Genomic DNA, 14,731 nt, shown 5'->3' on the forward strand with positions numbered 1-14,731 from the left:
GTATTTAGTGACCCATGCCCATATTCAAACTCTAAATCCCAGAGTTCAATCCCATGACTCTCCGCCTTTCTTTTTGGTAGTTTCCGTGTTTTTTGTTCAATCCTTGTGGGTATCTTGAAGAAAATCCAGACTCCAGACTCCAGACGCCGGACGCCAGACTCCGAACTCCAGACTCCAAAACTTCAACGCCCAAACTCCAAAACACCAAAGCCAAAAACACGATCACAACCATCCACTCAATACCGAGAGATCCACTCCTCCTCTTCCTCCTCCTCGTCGTTCCCTTACACCTCACCTTCTAATCCTCAACCTGATTCGTCAAAAACACCACCCTCCTAACCTCCACCCCCATCATAGTCCCATACCCCCCAACCCAATCATCATCACTGTCACTCTCCTCATCATCCGCCGCAGCCCCCGGCGCTGGCTTTTTAACCCGCATCGTAGCATAATAGCAACCTCCGCGACGAGCGCGCGCGATTTGCTCTTCGTCCATGTTGTCTGTCTCCATTATAATGGGGTTGGCGGCCGTGGGCGTGAATTGGCGGGTGATGCGGGGGTCGTTGTATTTGGGTTGGTTGTCTGGTCGGGGATCGTTGTATTTGTGTTGGTAGCCGGGACGGAGCTGGTTGGGTGTTAGAGTTTGTGGTTTTGGTTGTGGTGGGAAAGGGGAAAGGGGAAAGGAGCTTACTGGTTCGGCTTCTTCGACGGTGGTGGAGGTTGGATTGGAGCGTGAGCTTCGGCTAATCCAGTATGCTATTGCTAGTATGATGCCGATGATTAGGGGGTAGATGAGGAAGATTGTGTCGCCTCTAAGAATGATGTCAGCTGATTTTTCTTGACATTAGAAATGAGAAGTGAAGAAGATGAGGTTTTCTCTCTGTTTTCAAAAAGAAACTGGGATAATGAGATGTCATGACATTTGAATGTCGTGTGGGTTGCCAATCCGAGATTCTCGATGTCGGCTTGTCTACATGATATTGAAACGGAAGGAGCTCGCTTGGGAGTGCTTTGAGGGAACCGCTGAGGATTAGGGGAAGATAATGACAGCACCATTGATTCGGTACGATAAATTTTCTCAAATGATGATAAAAGGTATGTTATGGGGTGATGTGAAGTGCAGAGGTTGAACATCATACACAAAACCGCAAATACAAATTCTCCCCTCCTCGCTAGAACAACCACTTGCGCAAAAGCCAACAAAAGAAAAGCGTCACACTTACGGTTGAATACCACGTTTCCCATGGTGTTCAAAGTGAACCGGAGTACCCCAAGTCGCGTTGAATTCCTGTCCATACTGGACGATCCTAGCAGTCGGATCTGCTGATTCGAGAAAGGCTGGTAGATTGACTGGAGCCATCTCAGTTGATTATTTTTATGTCGGTCAAAAGTGTGGAAGTTGTCGATGATAGTTTCTGAGTACGATTTCTGAACTTTTTGTGTGTGAAGAGAGCAAAAGGTTTGGGGCGGACAGGAAGCGTTTTTAAAGAGCATCCGGCGGTGCTAGTTGGGGAACTAACTGGACACTTGACGGTCGTTCGTAAGTTCGTCATAACTTTTGGAATTTTTTGGACTGTGATCCAAGTGGGGATGGTGTTGTCGCTAATTGAAAAATTGTGATGTGTTCAATTGAAGGTTGTGGGGAGGAAATTGAAAGTGTTCTCTCACTCTGGGGGTTGACCATGGGCGATACAGTCGATATCATCTCAATTTTTAATCGAGGATGGCATTGGCCGCAAGTCGAAGTGGTGTATATTCGCGATGCATAAATTACGTGTACGAGTATGAGTTTTTGTGCATTTGGCGTGTTCTTCAACATTGGGTTGTGAAGTGATTCTCGTCTTAGGCCACGCCAACGCAACTAGAGCTCTAGATATGACTTAACAACTCCTGGCAAAAGTCACCGTAGTTCTTCAGACACCCATCGCCTACTGATTTTTCTGGAAAAAAAAAAAGGGTTGTTTTCCTCGTGATCTTCTATCTATTTAAGTGTTCAGTAGTAATTTCGTCATCCCGTCCAGTCCAGGCCTCCTTTTGTCACAAACTTCTTTTTTCTCCACCCCATCCACCTAACCCACCACTACTGGAAAAAGAAACCCCGTTAGCGTTTCAACCCCGGACGTCGAGTTGCAACAAATATCTAAGAATTACTGTTCTTGTACTTAGCTTCTATGCCATCGAGCTTTTGGTGGAGCAAAGAGCACCAGAAGAAACACCACGAAGCTGCTAGCGTGGACCTTATGCACGGTCGAAATGCAACAAAGTTCAAAATTACTGTTCTTGTGCTAAGCTTCCATGTCGTCGAACTTGTAGTGGAGCATCGGGGAAGGAAGTTTAAAGACCCACGAACTTGATGATTAACAACCTAAACGGTCGAAATGCAACAAAGTTAAGAGTTACTGTATCTGGACTTAAACTTGAGTTTGATGCCTTTAAAACTGAATGCCAAGGGACCTAGACACTAGTTAAAGTTAATGCAATCTTAGTTGGGATTGAAAATGATGTAGCGTATTGAATGCATAGATACACAAGATGCGCTTTGTGTTCGAGCAGCTTGATCAGACGGCGACTTCTGTGCTCCTTTGCGTTTCATGGTCTCTAATCCTCGAATTGCCAGTTAAACACTTTTGCATGTTGAACTGGTGGTAGGATCTCATAGCGCTTGGCATTGGCCTAAGCAAAGGACCATAAGTTAGATCTATTAGCCTAAAACGGAAACAAGCTAGTCTACTTTCTGAAGCAAAAAAACTTGACTCATATCCACTCGACGTGCAACAAAGAATTGAAACTTCCTGTTTTTGGACTAAGTTCTTATACTGATCGAGGTTAGAGCGTAACGAGTGTTACACAACATCTAGGACGAGTTAGAAGTGCTTAATCTAGGAGTAATTTCCGGAGTATCCGGTAAGATCTTTCTAACGATCCTAAGAAACTTTTAGTTCTAGTTTTAGATGAGAACCAGCACTGTTTAGAGCGAATAGAACGTAAGAACTCTGCTCCTAGACAGTACTAAAGCGATCAACTAGGCAGTTTGTAGGAGGTTCCTCTCCGGTACGACTTGCAACAAGAATTAGACATTTACTTCTTCGAGCTTTTTTGCAATGTCTCGAGGTAGGTATAGTAGTCTTAGCGCAGAACATAAGAGAAAATAGCTGTTCTAGAAGCATCTAAAGCAATCATGTAGGAGCTATGCCTCCGGTACGACGTGCAACAGACCAGTGCATTTGAGCTTGGAGATTCTGGCGAGGACTTGGTGGTTTTACCATACAATTCAGTGAGTAGTGGTAATGGAGATTGGAGTCGATAGTGACTACAGCAACAGGTAAGGACTTCGATGGAACTCCTGTCTGGCACTGTCTACATCACTTTTCACTGACTTTCGAGGAATAGCACTTCTTTAAGCTCTTCTTGAGCTCTCGAAGTTACCTATAATGAAGGGTTACCTAAAATGCAACCGAATGTAAGCCCTGGAACATATCGTTTTCAGCACCGATTGTTCTCGCCGTCTACAGCAAGACTCGAATAAACCGCTACAACTCTAACTTAGGCTTCACATTATACTTGTGGTCAACATTGATTCTGAAGGAGCTCTTTAGAAGGTGATACTTTTCTTTAAAGTGCGAAGTCTCAAAGCTTTCTAGGTTGCAGCGCTTAGAGAGTAGCGCTTCAAACCCATCCTCGAGGGCTATAGCATCAGTAGAACAAAGCCTACGTAAAAGATGGTCTCTGGATTTCTACCCATGACATCAATCGTCTTACTATCGCGATATGCAACAAAATGCTGTAGTTCAAGCACTTCACAAGAGTCCAGTATATCTTCAAGACACCCCGTACTTCCACGGGAAGAGGTCCACAACTCCACATCACATTTACTCTCTTATGTCTTATGTTCCTGTAAGGGAGCCAAGTGCACAAGGGTTAATTAGTTACAATAGACAGAAAGCTGTCGCCTTCGGACAACTAATAATAAGGACGTTCCTCTATACCTTTTGCTTGAGTGTTCCAAATCTAATGCCAGGTACAATTATCAACGCGACATGCAACAGAATCAGTGTAGGTGAACTCAACCATATTCCTGGAAAGCTAACTCACCAGCCGGGCTTCGCGACAGGGAATGGCCATGCGAGTCTTCCGATCACTTCAGAACGTGGCCAACACGCGCAGATCTTGGAACCGATATGCAACAAATATCTGCATACTCGACCCAATTCCTGGAAATCTCAGCTCGCCAGTCACGTTTTGGCTACCGGGAATCACGGCTGATCGATCCAGCGATGAAGGTTAGTGTACGCGGATCTGGGAAGCGATGTGCAACAAGATCTGAAAACCACGTGGATATACTGTTCTACGGGATTTCTAACCTTTCGATGCGGTGGGGTTTGGAACTAGCCAAGAGATGGTTGAGATGCTATCCCGAAATCGAATAAGAACGTGGAGATAAGATCATGTGATGATCAAACAGCGACAATGTCTTGGAGCGCAACAAAATTTGGAGGAGGTGTGAATGAGAGCACTACTGTAGTGGAAATATCGCAGGTTGATTCGTACTCTTACCGGGATATGCTAGGAAATTTCCGTCAACGTGCTTAATCTGGAACATTCGGGGTACATTCTCGAATACAATAAAAGCTGTAGAATATGAGGTTTAAACAGTTTCTGGGAATGATAACGAATATATTACGGCATGGTCGTTGTAGTAGTTTAAACAGTTTGAAGGTGCTAAATCCAATTCACATTACGAAGCAAAGCCTTTACCATAAACCTTAACATCTTCCAGCCTCGCACCCTCTAGTTCTCCCTTAGCCTCCAAAAGCTTCACGACCCCATTTTGATGCTCAGCCATCCATTTCTTCAAGAAGTTGTTGATATTGCCAACCGTAGCTTCGTCGTCTTGCGCCAGCAGCACAATGGCATCGTATCCTCCAGCCCCAGGCACAACACCACCCAATACCCCAGGTACGGCAGCCGTCACAGCATCGATCAACTCGGTCTGCTCCGCTGGTTCAATTGGTACGCCCGACGCTGTGCCCATCTCGCGAATCTTCTCTCGAACAGCGGAAAACGCGGATGTGACATCTTCTTTATTCTCAGAAGACAAAGCTGACGCTAAAGATTCATTACTGATCTGAAGCGCATCCCACAACTTCTTCGAGCCGTCTGGGTCATTCTTCCGCCACTCCAAGACCTTCTTGACCATTCCTACCGTTTCAGAGCCACAGTCAACATCGCACATCACAAGTGCATATCCCTTGGAAACGGAAACCGAGTTGGATGAGATTTCGGTGTCCCAGTTCTCGTGCTTCATCGTTGATGTGTTGTCCACGACTGACTTGACTCGTGATGCAAAGTCTTTACTCCCTGGTTCACCTAGGGAGGAAAGTATAGAGGGTGAGAAGCGGCGGTAGATACATGTTCCGTAGACTGCGGCGGCGACATCGAATCCTGAGCCTACCTTGCCTTGAGCAGCACAGTGAGCAGCTTGGGCAAGATTGTGTAAAATGTTCTTTCCTTCTGTTGAGGCTAGATCGAAGGATGATCTTGGTAAGTAATGGGAGAGTAGTGCACCCGTGAATGCGGTCACTAGTGCAGCAGAGGAACCTAGTCCTGTCTTGTGAGCTTGTTTGAGGGTGACGTTGAAGTCTGAGAAACGAGAGTCTGGGGTAACGGTTGATTGTGGAGGGTTTGAGTAGTAAGAGTCGTCCGCGAGGATTGTGAGTTTGGTTGGCTCGATCTTTTGCGAAGCAGGAAGAACGGTGGAGATGTAGGTCAAGGCGTATTCGAGCGCGGTTTGCACGAATGGATTTCGACTGGATGGTTCTGCTGAGTAGCTGTATGTGGTGAGCTAAGGTTAGCAAAGAGAGACACGTAACAAATTGATACGCGTTTGATAGTTAATGGCATCACAAGCCGAATGATCACGAGACCCACCCCTCAGAAGCTGATATACCATCTAGGCACGTGTGTGTAATACATATAGACAATATATGTACAAGAGCACTCAATGATACAAGACCTCTGAACAAATAAACCAAATTGACGCGCAATTAGAAGCTCAGAGCGAGACTCCTCCTCCACACGTGATGACAACGAAAGGGGAGAAGGAAGGCTGTTCAGCCTCACAGCAAAAGAGAAGTGCTCTTACCCTTGCAACTGAGTGACATGAACGCCTCCCCGCTCCTTCACCAGATTGTAGCCGTAATTCCACGAGGCCGCTTGAAATTGCGGGCTATGAACGATGATCTCGGATATTTCCACACCAGAGCTGGAGGCGATGTCGTGCACCAGCACATGAATTCGGGCACTTAGTCCAAAGACAAGTCCGGTGTAGGTACGGTCCAACACTAGATAACCACCTGCCAGAAGGACTTTTCCTGGAGCTGAGACGGCGGTTGACATTTTCGGGGCTGATGCGTGAGATTGTGAGAGGGTAAAAGCAGTGGGAATGATGCCCGAAGTTTAGGATGTATCTCCGTGAGAATTGTGTGGCCACGTGAATATTATCTTGCACCTTTCTCTGCTGTCCTAAGCTAACAAATACCTAAACCTATATTTTCCAAAAAGCATTTCTCAAGCGTCAAAAAAGCTAGCATATTTCAAACTCTGATATAGCTCATGGAAGCTTGAGTATACTTCGTGTTCGGTCGACACTACGCTAATTGATCAATTTCCGCCATCAATGCATCAGATGGCAGTGGAGCTTTGAAGGACAACACGGTCGTCAATTGGTTGTATATCAGGGGCAAAAAGGAAGAAGTCAAAAATAAGCTAGGATGATCTTTGACTAGAGAATGAGCTGGTCAAAAGTGCCCAAGCGAAAAGTGCTGGAGAACAACTTGAAAAGGTCCTCAAATACGGACCACGTGACTGTATCATTACAAATGGTGTTCGTGGTGTGCCTGAGCGGCCTCAGACATCAAGTAGTACCCTCGGACGATTCAATTCCAACCATTCGGAAAGCTGAGCTGTCAAAGCCGGTGATATCGGTCTCATCGGTCTTTTCAGCTCCTCGCTTCCGGAACCTCGGGCTTTCCAGCAAATCCTTCCGCTCCACCATTGAGACCCGCTTTTAGGATACCTCCCTCGAGATGATTCGTTAAAACACCGTGCCACGCATCCACTGCGATCTTCACCCGTCTCTTTCTCTTGATGAGTCAAAAACCCATGCTTGCTTCTGCTGCTTCTGCCGCCTTCCACCACCCAAAAACGCTCCGGCCGGGTCCTCAGGGGGGGCATCAGGCACGTACTTTTCCCATACGCGGACACGACCAACCATCTTCTACACCATAAACTTCCTGCTTACGCCAAACAAACTTTCATTTTCGACCTCTTCCGTTTTGTATTCGCACGCCCACCACCTGACACTTCTTTGCGCATATTTTCCGTCCCAATTCAAGTTCCCATCCGCCGCTTCGCCCTGGTACACTTACACAAGCTACACCTAGCTCAGCCTTCTCCCGTTCTCGCGACACCAAGCACCTCCTATTCTAGCTCGCGCTGCATGTGAAGGTCCCGCCAATCCAGTATCACTCGACCTCGACTCGTCATCTAGTGCACCTAGCGGCTGAACACCACGATTGATATTCGGCCAGCTCTCCAGACAACTGAGGCTTCTACTTTTCAAAACAATCATTCCACCTCAGGCCTCTTCTTTGCCTTTACCACACGTCATCTGAAAAAGAAATCGAATACAGGAGCTGGTTCTCGGCTTCATTTCGATTCACTTACCCATACCACATCACCTCAATTTTAACCCGCGCGTTTGTTTGACGGCCTAGCTGTCAAATGAACCTGCAATCGACGTTTTAATTGAGATCCCATGTAAGTAACAATGTTCTTTTTCTGTTTTCAACGCGCTCAAGGCAATGACGCTGGCCTTTCTCTGCAGAAGTCATTTTGGTCGCATAAAATACTAACAATTCCACAGTCTCCTCTCGATCTCCTGAGAGGCCACCCATCACTAAATGCCAATTCCTCACCTCTACTCCAATCTCGCACGTCAGGGACTTGCGAAATCCATCACTCACGGTTACGCACAATCCGTTGTTGCCGCAACTCATCCTCAAGCATATGCAAACCACAAGCGCACTTCGCGATTCGGACTAAATAGACGTGGTAGCAAAGTCGGCACTCATCAGCATCTCTTCCAAAATGCCTTCCACACCAGTACCCAGTCGACCAGCACATTTGTGCAAGAAGGTCGACCTGAGAAGAGCGAGGTTAGCAAGAGCGATGGAGGTTTAGACGCATATTTCGATGCTTGGAGAAAACACCAAGCTGCAGAGGAGCCGGAGAAGGAATGGACGCAGTTTCAGTTTACAAAGCTTCTCGAATGGAAGCCAACACCCATCAATCCGGATATCGACGGAATCAATAAGCTGAAGCCACATACACTTCTATCCGAACCACCGAAACAAGTTGAACGAGCACATAGCGCCAGTGCGGTCGATGATATCAAGAAGGCAGAATTTGTAGCGGCGAGTGCGGCGGAGGAGGCTGCGCTCGCTGAGATCGATGCCGCCATCGAGAAGGAAATTAAGTCAAGAAACGATCAGGCAATCTTCGAAGCTGAGTTGAGTGTTATTGCAGCTCGATTACCTACGCCGCCAATCGCACGCTCCGAGTCCCCTGCGATATCAACCACGGAGAGCTTCACAAAGACACCCACAAGCAGCTTTTCCAGCCTGACATCAGCGTCCGACCTTCAATCACAAAGTTATGCCGACCACCTGACCAAGCTATCAGACACTGGTCGACATGCAGAGATCCCAGCAGTATTCGAAGCCATGCTTGTGGCTGGCATCAACCCTACAGCTGCTGCATACAATGCTTTACTCGACGCTGCTATCCACTTACCAGCTGAGAGGATTCAGGTCGTTCCAAAGGCGCTCGATGTCTATTCTGATATGCTTAGACGTAAGGTTCTACCTAATACCGCCACTTACAACACATTAATCAACCTCCTTTCTTCTCGATCCATTGAGGTTTCTTCGCTGAAACAGTCACTGGAGGAGAAACGAGTCCGATTTGGTGGTATGGAGGAGCCCGGTAAATTCATGTTTCCCTCCAACGAGTTTGAATACGCCATCCTTGCCGAGGACGACAGACTGGATCTCGCTGTCAGAATGTTCGAGGGATCCATAACCCGCCGCAAGGATCGAGCTTATCCACCAGAGACTTACCATAACCTCATTCAAGCATGTTCAGCCGCGGGCCGCGTCCCAGAGATGATTCGCCTGTATGGTCACATGGAGTCGAGTAATATTGTACCGCTGGCCGCTACATTTCCTCACATGATCAAAGGCTTCACTCAGACTGGCGACCTCAGCAGTGCTGTGGAGTGTTATAACGAGTACAAGCAGCTTGCCGTTTCACACGACAATGGTGAGCTTACTATCAAGGATCGTCAAGACGGCCATGTTTACGCTGCTGTTGTCAAGGCCTACATCACATGTGACCGTATTGAAGGTGCTAACAAATTCTACAAGAAGATCCTCGACTCCTATGGTTCGAACGCCGTAACTGTCAAGGACTCCATCATCAATGGTGGTTTCGTCACTGGTCTATTAGATCGAGGGCTGTTAACCGAAGCTCTTAATTGGGCTGAGGGTCTTACCAGCTCGACCAAAGCCGTTGCCATGAGCAAGATTGCAGCCGTCGCAGCTGACAAAGGCGACAAGTTGATCGCGGTGACTGCTTTCGCAAACGTTCCGTCAACTTTCCAAGGGATTGCTACGTCCGCTATGGCAATGCTTGCGTTGAGTGTTCGTGCTGGTGACGTGTCTGCTGCCCAGCGATACTGGCACATTCTCTCGCATCCAGAAATCAAGGTCTCCGCCTCGTTCATTGAACCCGCCACTATGTACGCTGTGGCCATGATTGGATCTGGTCAGGTAAATGAAGGTTTATCCCAATCCGAGCAGATGTTCGCACGTGTTCGACTTGCGGCAGCGGATACAAACAGTCACATCAGCGATGAGATTGAAGAGGGTATGGAACTTATCAACAAGTTCATGAGCGTTCGCGGCATCACCGATCACCGGGAAATTGCCCCTGAGCCTCCTATCTTTCAACAAACCTTCACACCTGTCGCATACCCTGCCGCTCCGACCTATGAGGACACCTTTGACCCTTATGCGGCATCCACCGACTTTAAAGGATCTGCTCTCATTGCTGACGAGCTGGAGCGTGGCAATAACAGCCGTGCCAAAGCTTCCCGTCTTAACGAGGCTTTGGGTAGATTCAGAAACATTCGCCGAGCTGGCCGTCACCCACGTTACATCACATACGCTAAGCTCATCTCTGCTGCTGCTCGCGAAGAGCGAATGAATCTGGTGCACGATATCTTGGGCATGGCTAGATCTGACATTCCAAATCTTCCTCAATACCCTGTCGTCCGATATGGCTGGGTCTCGATTCTCGATGCTATGGTTGGAGCTTGTCTTACTCTTGGAAACCGAACTTTGGCTGCTCAGTACCACCAAGAACTGCTTGACATGGGTGCTTCGCCAACTGCCAACACCTTTGGTCTTTACATTACCACGTTGAAAGAGTCGACCAAGACCTTCGACGAAGCTACTGAGGCTGTCAAGATCTTCCATCGTGCCAAAACTGAGGGCGTCGAGCCATCTTCTTTCCTATACAATGCTCTTATCGGAAAGCTTGGAAAGGCCCGCCGTATTGATGACTGCCTATTCTACTTTGCTGAGATGCGCAGCTTGGGTATTCGGCCAACTAGTGTTACCTATGGCACGATTGTCAATGCCCTTTGCCGTGTCAGTGATGAAAAATTTGCCGAAGAATTGTTTGAGGAGATGGAATCAATGCCAAATTACAAGGCACGCCCGGCACCTTACAACAGCTTGATGCAGTTCTTCCTGACAACCAAGCGTGACAAAGCCAAGGTTCTTGCATACTATGAGCGCATGAAGAGCAAGGGTATTCAACCAACAAACCACACCTACAAACTTCTGGTTGACACCCACGCTACTCTCGAACCTGTCAACATGGAAGCTGCGGAAGCTATTCTGGACGTCATTCGTAGCACAGGTCAAAAGCCAGAAGCGGTACACTACTCTTCTTTGATCCATGCTAAAGGCTGTGTCTTGCATGACATTGAAGGAGCACGCTCGGTATTCGATTCCGTCATGTCCGACCCGTCTATCCGCCCACAAGCCTGCCTCTATCAAGCTCTCTTTGAATCCATGGTTGCCAATCACAAAGTCGCCGACAGCGAACCAGTTCTCCGCGAGATGTCTTCAAAGGGTGTAGAGATGACACCTTACATTGCCAACACCCTAATCCACGGTTGGGCAAGCGAGAAGAATATTGAGAAGAGCAAGGTCATCTTTGCACTTGTTGGTCGGGCAAAGCGAGAGCCAAGCACATACGAAGCCATGACTAGAGCTTATCTTGCTGTCGAAGATAGGCCCAGTGCGCAAGCTGTTGTACAGGAGATGCTGAGCCGGGGATACCCTGGCGCGGTTTCCAACAAGATTCTCGAACTACTTGGTGGCGGCAATGCTGAGACGTCTGCGTAAATCGTTCTCACCACTTACAAAGAAGCTTCTCGCACTACACTTCTATCATTCGTGTTTATATTGCTTATCATCTGATTAATCAGGTGGCTGCTTATAAACCCTTTGCATACATTACATATTTTCTTTTGTTATTGTTTTGATACCCGTGCCTTTGCACATTTCGATAAGCAGTGGTTTGGGTATCGTTTGCTTGATCGATCCACATTTTCTTTCTGTTTGCGAATAAAAGATTGCTCTGTTGCGCATATACCAACATTGAGCTCATGGCGTTTTGTAGGAGTTAGAGGTCAAGGAATGTATGGATGGAGTTTTGGGGATGGGCTAGCGATTTAACGGCCTAATTGTGTGAGCGTATTACGGCAATAATTTTTCCTTTATTTTTCATGCGAAAAGACAAATCTCAACTCTCAATAAATTAGAGAAAATGACAGGGCAGGTGGTTTTTGGATGGGGGTGCATAGCTGGTGGTTCTATTTGGTTTCGGGCTTAAATAGATGGATTGCATCAGATGGGCTGAAAGGGATGGTGAGAAAAACCTCCTGCAATGGACAAAAAATGTGTAATATTACTAGCAAAGAATACAATCTTGAATTGTATCCGAAAACTCTGCTTACTTTAAATTTTGATTCTTGTGACGGAAACAATCCGAAAAAGGCTAGTAGAGCTTCAACGTTCAAACAACAATAGAATCTATATTTCATTTCCTAATTCGTACTGGCTACATGCTGGGTATCATTTTGGGTATCAATCGTCCCCTTCCTCTCTATTCTTTCCTCAATCAATGAGTACTCGATAACCCGTTCACACTCCTCTCCTCGACTTCAATTGGCTCAACCACTTCCAATTCTTTCTTAATCAAACGAATCGAACTTTTTGAGCACTCTCACCCTTAAAAACTCCTCCGTCCACTACTCCCACTCCCTCCCCTCCCCCTCCCCCGAATCGACACCTTCTTACTCAACGACATGCTCTTCTGCCGTTTCGTCTGTTGCGACGCGAGCATTACTTCGTCGTAGTAAGGGTACCCGAAGCGGATTGGTGTTACGGGCGTAGCATCTGGGGTGGATGTGCTTGGAGATGACGGGGTATTTGAGGGTGTGGACGAGGAGGTTGAGGAGTGACGCGTGTGGATGCGGGATGGTGATGGTGTGGAATTGGAAGAGGTGGATGAATTTGTTGTGGAGAGGGAGGAGGTGCGTGATGATTTTGAGGGTTTGCGGAGGGAGAATTTTGAGGAGGAGGGGGAGGAGGGGTGGGAGTGGGAGTTGCCCATTTTTGCTGTTGGTTTGTGTGTGGTGGGTTGATGGGTGTTGTGTTGTGTTATAGTTGTGGTGGTATAGTAATTGTCGCGTACCAGTAATGTTATAGATGTAATAACCCAAGCACTTCGTCGACTCAATGAATCAATTGATATCCTATAGTATCAATCTTTCTTTCTTCTTCCCAAAATCTCTTTCTACTTCCAACTCCAAAGTCCCTCCCAAAATGTGGGCAACCCTCAGCCTTAAACCTCTCCCCCTCTTACCCCCTACGTACAAAGCAGGTCGCACGTGTAAGCAACCCTGTCCCGCGGATCTGATGATCCTACGCTTTCTCAACCACCAACAGTAATACCGCTCACTACCTTGCGTACAGACCCCCCAATCCCGCGAATCCCGGGGCGTTTGTTGGAAGGATTCGCGACCGGAGGCGGGTGGCTGATTTGTGTTGTGGTACAGAGGGAGGATGGGATGGGGATGTATTTTGGGGGTGGTTTGTGTGGATGGTGCGGAGTGTGTAATGATTGTAATGACGCTGTTTATTTATTTCTACGACGTTGTCACCATACTCCATCCTGAACCTGAACACAGTACAATCTATAATCCCCGGATATCCGACTCAACACGGAACAATACATCTACGTCACACCTATCCCCTTTTTTGATTCAAAACACACCCAAATCTCGCAACCGACCATCCCAATCTTATGTATCGAGATCTTATCGCTATACGGTTCATAAGTTTCTGATCGGCTGAAGATCTTGCGGTTGTGAGCACGTGGAGCGAGGCACAAGCGAGCTGGGGGCTGTGTTTCAGGGTTGGTTGATTTCAGGAGACTTCTCAAGTCCTCTGGTGCGTGATTCTCTGGGCTTTCAGCTCTGAGTCTGAATGATTTGTTTGGATTACGTTTACTAGGTCGTTAGCTTCTAATTGGGTTTTATGGTTTTACTGTTGCCTTTCATATTTAGTTGAGCTTGAGTGTCTATTCGCCACGAGGTGTACGTACGATACCTCGCTAAAGGCTGAAACAACTTTAAACATCCTATCAGACGGGTGAGATACTAGGTGCCTGTTTCTGGTCTGCGCTGGATGTTCACGAGATGCGGGTCTGGAGAACGTGATGACCGTCATATTCGGACGCGAAAACGGCCTTCCTCTCAGCCTTACTCGAGTATGCAGATCTTGAGGTGCGCTGGGTTTGGGGACGCGCGTGATGATCAATTGGTAGATGCTGCTGATGTTTGCGGTTGAATTGATTTGCAGGATTTGGTGGTCGGTTGGTGGTCGCAATTGGGTTGTGATGGGGGTTTAAGGTGGCGTCTAATCGGTTGTTTCGCTGTTTGATATACTTCATGTGGTTATTTGGGCGTGATAAACGGCGCTTAGAAGAGGTTGTACGAGATAGACTTATCGTGGCGATTAAGACACTACGGCGCAGGTGTTGGGGCGACCAACATAAGCTCAACTGTGAGAAGTTATGCTTCTCACGTGAGACGAGAAGCTGACCTCTCTCTTCACAAGAATTGATGAGCAATTGTGTTTCTGGTACGAGAAAACATTTGTATATCAAAGAACGACCACTGCAACTTTCGTATCGAATTTGAACTTGACACCTCTCTCTTTCTTCCTCATGCATCGGGATTGTTACCGAGGAATAAAGTCATAAAAAGCGATCCCTAAGGATCACTAAACTCCACGACTAAGATCCCTAAGGCTCCTCCCGATTTTATACAGGAAGTTCCCCGTTTGCAACACCAATCATGCAAGTCCTCGCGAATCTCGTTGTGCGTACGCCTCATCCGCTGTCTGCAATGTCGTTGGAGTTGGTTGCACGAGAAGATACGTAGCTAATTAAGCTATCCTTAGATTTCTTCATTACAAGTACGACCAAGATCCTGAAAATGTCGCATGCTGTTAGAGAAGGTTCCTCCAAA

At 47.2% G+C, this 14,731-nt stretch overlaps 4 protein-coding genes across 4 annotated transcripts; 1 reads left to right on the forward strand and 3 right to left on the reverse strand.

The window, feature by feature from the left end:
* Positions 1–298: 298 nt before the first annotated feature.
* On the reverse strand, positions 299–1,360 carry GLAREA_08259 (uncharacterized protein; the record flags this gene model as incomplete). The annotated part of the gene is made up of 3 exons (XM_008090304.1): positions 299–625; positions 692–812; positions 1,224–1,360. 3 exons carry the CDS (start codon positions 1,358–1,360, stop codon positions 299–301), a joined length of 585 nt encoding a protein of 194 aa, XP_008088495.1.
* A 3,375-nt stretch (positions 1,361–4,735) lies between these two features.
* On the reverse strand, positions 4,736–6,396 carry GLAREA_08260 (Ribosomal protein S5 2-like protein; the record flags this gene model as incomplete). The annotated part of the gene is made up of 2 exons (XM_008090305.1): positions 4,736–5,828; positions 6,143–6,396. 2 exons carry the CDS (start codon positions 6,394–6,396, stop codon positions 4,736–4,738), a joined length of 1,347 nt encoding a protein of 448 aa, XP_008088496.1.
* A 1,565-nt stretch (positions 6,397–7,961) lies between these two features.
* GLAREA_08261 (uncharacterized protein) lies at positions 7,962–11,537 on the forward strand (the record flags this gene model as incomplete). Its single annotated transcript, XM_008090306.1, has 1 exon — positions 7,962–11,537. The coding sequence occupies one exon, from the start codon at positions 7,962–7,964 to the stop codon at positions 11,535–11,537; it is 3,576 nt and encodes a 1,191-aa protein (XP_008088497.1).
* An 889-nt stretch (positions 11,538–12,426) lies between these two features.
* On the reverse strand, positions 12,427–12,810 carry GLAREA_08262 (uncharacterized protein; the record flags this gene model as incomplete). Its single annotated transcript, XM_008090307.1, has 1 exon — positions 12,427–12,810. The coding sequence occupies one exon, from the start codon at positions 12,808–12,810 to the stop codon at positions 12,427–12,429; it is 384 nt and encodes a 127-aa protein (XP_008088498.1).
* Between the last annotated feature and the right edge of the window lie 1,921 nt (positions 12,811–14,731).

This window comes from Glarea lozoyensis, assembly GCF_000409485.1.
Source record: "Glarea lozoyensis ATCC 20868 chromosome Unknown GLAREA9, whole genome shotgun sequence".
Classification (NCBI taxonomy): domain Eukaryota; kingdom Fungi; phylum Ascomycota; class Leotiomycetes; order Helotiales; family Helotiaceae; genus Glarea; species Glarea lozoyensis.